We start from the raw sequence: 2,633 nt of genomic DNA on the forward strand, positions 1-2,633 counted from the left end.
CATTACATTTGGAATTTATTCGCAATTTATTCTCACACATACTGTCAGCTGAATTAAGTTAAAATTACTCAGATGTTTGTGAATTTTCTCTTCAAATGTTCAATTGCATTAAATAAAACGCATATTCAATCCTGTGTGAACATCGCCTGTGTGCCTATGTTTAAAAAGTTTAGAGCCTGCTCAAACTTTTATGCCCTCCCTCCCATTTTCCGGTTAACAGGAACTGTACTGAACCGAGGCGATGCCCATGAAACACGTGAACGTTTTGCACTCGGAGGGAACAAGCTGGAGCTGAGCTGTTCAAAGCCGCTGTTAACCGTTCCTTGTTCATCCCCGAACACTGACTCGCCTGGAAACCACACCTTTCCCCCTGAACAGGAGGCGTCATTGCCACTGGATCTGCTGATTGAGTTGGTGCTGAGGGAGGCGGGGTAGAGCTACATTCTGTAACTGGGATGTGCAGTTATTGCGAACGATCTCAGAGAAAGCGGAATCCTCGAACCCTGCTTTAAAACAATATCCTTTCCACGTTTTCTCATCATGTTGCCTTGGAGAAGGAGCAAATTCGTCCTGGTGGAAGAAGAAAACAAATCGAAGGTGAAGAGCTTGCCCGGCGGCCTGACTTACAGCGCCCTGCTCTCCTCCTTTGTGCGGGCATGTCCTGATGTCTGGCCTGAGTGCTGCCTGGATCGCCTCGGGAGTATGTTCAAAAGCAAGCGGCAGAAACTGGAGCTGACCCGGGAGGATCCCATCTACACCGTGTGGTACCTCGGCAACGCGGTGACTTTCACTGCCAAAGGAGACGGCTGCACGGACGAGGCGGTGGGTAAAATCTGGGCCAAGTGCGAGCAGGGCAGCGCGGGCACCAAGATGAAACTGACCATTGGCCCCCATGGCATCCGCATGAACCACGCGGAGCACAAGTCCAAACAAGGCGGGCACCTGTACCTCCTGCACAGGATCACTTACTGCGTGGCTGACAGCCACCGCTCCAAGATCTTCGCCTGGATTTACCGGCACCAGGTTAAGAACAAGGCAGTGGTACTGAGGTGCCATGCCGTGCTGCTCTCCAAATCAGACAAAGCCAGGGCTATGGCGCTCCTGCTCTATCAGACTTACACCTCGGCTTTCAATGAGTTCAAGAGACTGAAGAGACAGGACGATGCCAGGCACCGACAGCAGCAGCGGCTGGGCCAGGTCATCGTGCCTCTAATCCCCATCAGGAGGCTACTCAACAGCCAGTGTCCCTACCGACCCCCGGTGGAACGGAGCAAGAGCGCCCCGCGGCTCAGCTCTATTGCCGAGGATGTGCTTGGAGAGGAGGAAGAGGAAGGAAGAGGGGCTCATTTCGATTGTTGGGAGGTGTTTGACAGTAACCGCTCCGAACCTGACATCTCCAGAATTTCCCGTCAGATCAGCTCGTGTAGCATCGGGAAGAGTGTCGCTTCTCTGACCCAGAGTGCAAATATCTGCAAACTGTCATCAGGGGAAAGTACTGCTAGTGAGCCGTCCCAGGGCGGTGGGTGCTCAGTAAATTAACTGTTGGTGATACAGAGTGACTGAGGGGTTGTACAGAAGAATCCAGCCGTTCATTATCGGCGCATTGTTTGTTCCCGTCTAGTCTTGGCAGAAAGTGTTCCGTTTTTCTATAAAGAAACTATGTTCAAGTCAAAGATGTTAGAGAGCTTTCCAAACTGCGAGGATGTACAATCCATTAACAGCTGGTAAATAATTTAGAAACAAATTGCTGGATGGAGCCTGGCTTCACTAAAATGGTTTATACCTGAAAACCTTCCCAACAGTCCATTTATGAATATCAGATCAAGTTCAGAAATTCCAAATAACCACGGAACCCTCTACTCGGAGCTAAAAAGCGGGCCCCTGGTAGGTTATTATAATAATAACGGAACAGTGAAACAGACTTAGCAAAAAGATATTTTGACTTTAAATTCTCGTGGACATGGTACCTTCTAATACTTCCACAGGTCGGACTTTGCCCCTTTGAATTAATCGATATATTATATGGGGGGGGGGGGGGTAGTATTAATAGTTTTACAAACAAAGAGTTTTTATTTAAGGTGATATTCACTTAGAGATATAGATATGTATGAGAGTATACCCTATTACAGTACTGAATAAAAACCATATACCGATTCCGAGTTTGCAACCGTACAGAATATTAACCTTTCTTCACCAAGAACTGCTGCTGCTTAGACCCATCTACCGCTACAAAGTGAGAAATTTGTCACCTTAACACTGAGCTGAAGCCGTGTTTTTCTGTCTATTAGGTCCATGGAGTAAACTCGCTGAAAAATCACAAAGTGGAGGCGGTGGGAAGTGTTACTGGCCGTTTGGCCACAGCGTGTTGTATTATACACAGCATTTTGTGAGATTGATAGTTTTACAAACGAAGGTTTTTTTTACATAAGTTAATATTCATTTCGCGATTTTGATACTGTGGGCCCATTACATTATCACACTCGGTCACGAATGTGACAATCACCCTGTTTACATGTAAAAATAATCAGGGCCGACACCTCCCTTTCAGGGTTTGCAAAATATCCTCGTCTTACCTACGATTACCTAAGATCAAGGTATTTGTGCTGAAAAGTCGAAGATATTGTAGTGAGTTG

At 47.1% G+C, this 2,633-nt stretch overlaps 1 protein-coding gene across 1 annotated transcript; it reads left to right on the plus strand.

Moving 5' to 3' along the window:
* The first annotated feature begins 540 nt into the window (after positions 1–540).
* Positions 541–2,328, plus strand: fam43b (family with sequence similarity 43 member B). Its single transcript, XM_068016748.1, has 2 exons — positions 541–1,884; positions 2,289–2,328. Exon 1 carries the CDS (start codon positions 541–543, stop codon positions 1,537–1,539), a length of 999 nt encoding a protein of 332 aa, XP_067872849.1. The 3' UTR covers positions 1,540–1,884; positions 2,289–2,328.
* The last annotated feature ends 305 nt before the right edge of the window (positions 2,329–2,633 follow it).

Source organism: Heterodontus francisci, chromosome 37 (genome assembly GCF_036365525.1).
Source record: "Heterodontus francisci isolate sHetFra1 chromosome 37, sHetFra1.hap1, whole genome shotgun sequence".
In the NCBI taxonomy this organism is placed as follows: Eukaryota; Metazoa; Chordata; class Chondrichthyes; order Heterodontiformes; family Heterodontidae; genus Heterodontus; species Heterodontus francisci.

Bases quoted from the DNA above. Each gene is read 5' to 3' on its own strand.
- fam43b (XM_068016748.1), top strand. From the start codon at position 541: ATGTTGCCTTGGAGAAGGAGCAAATTCGTCCTGGTGGAAGAAGAAAAC.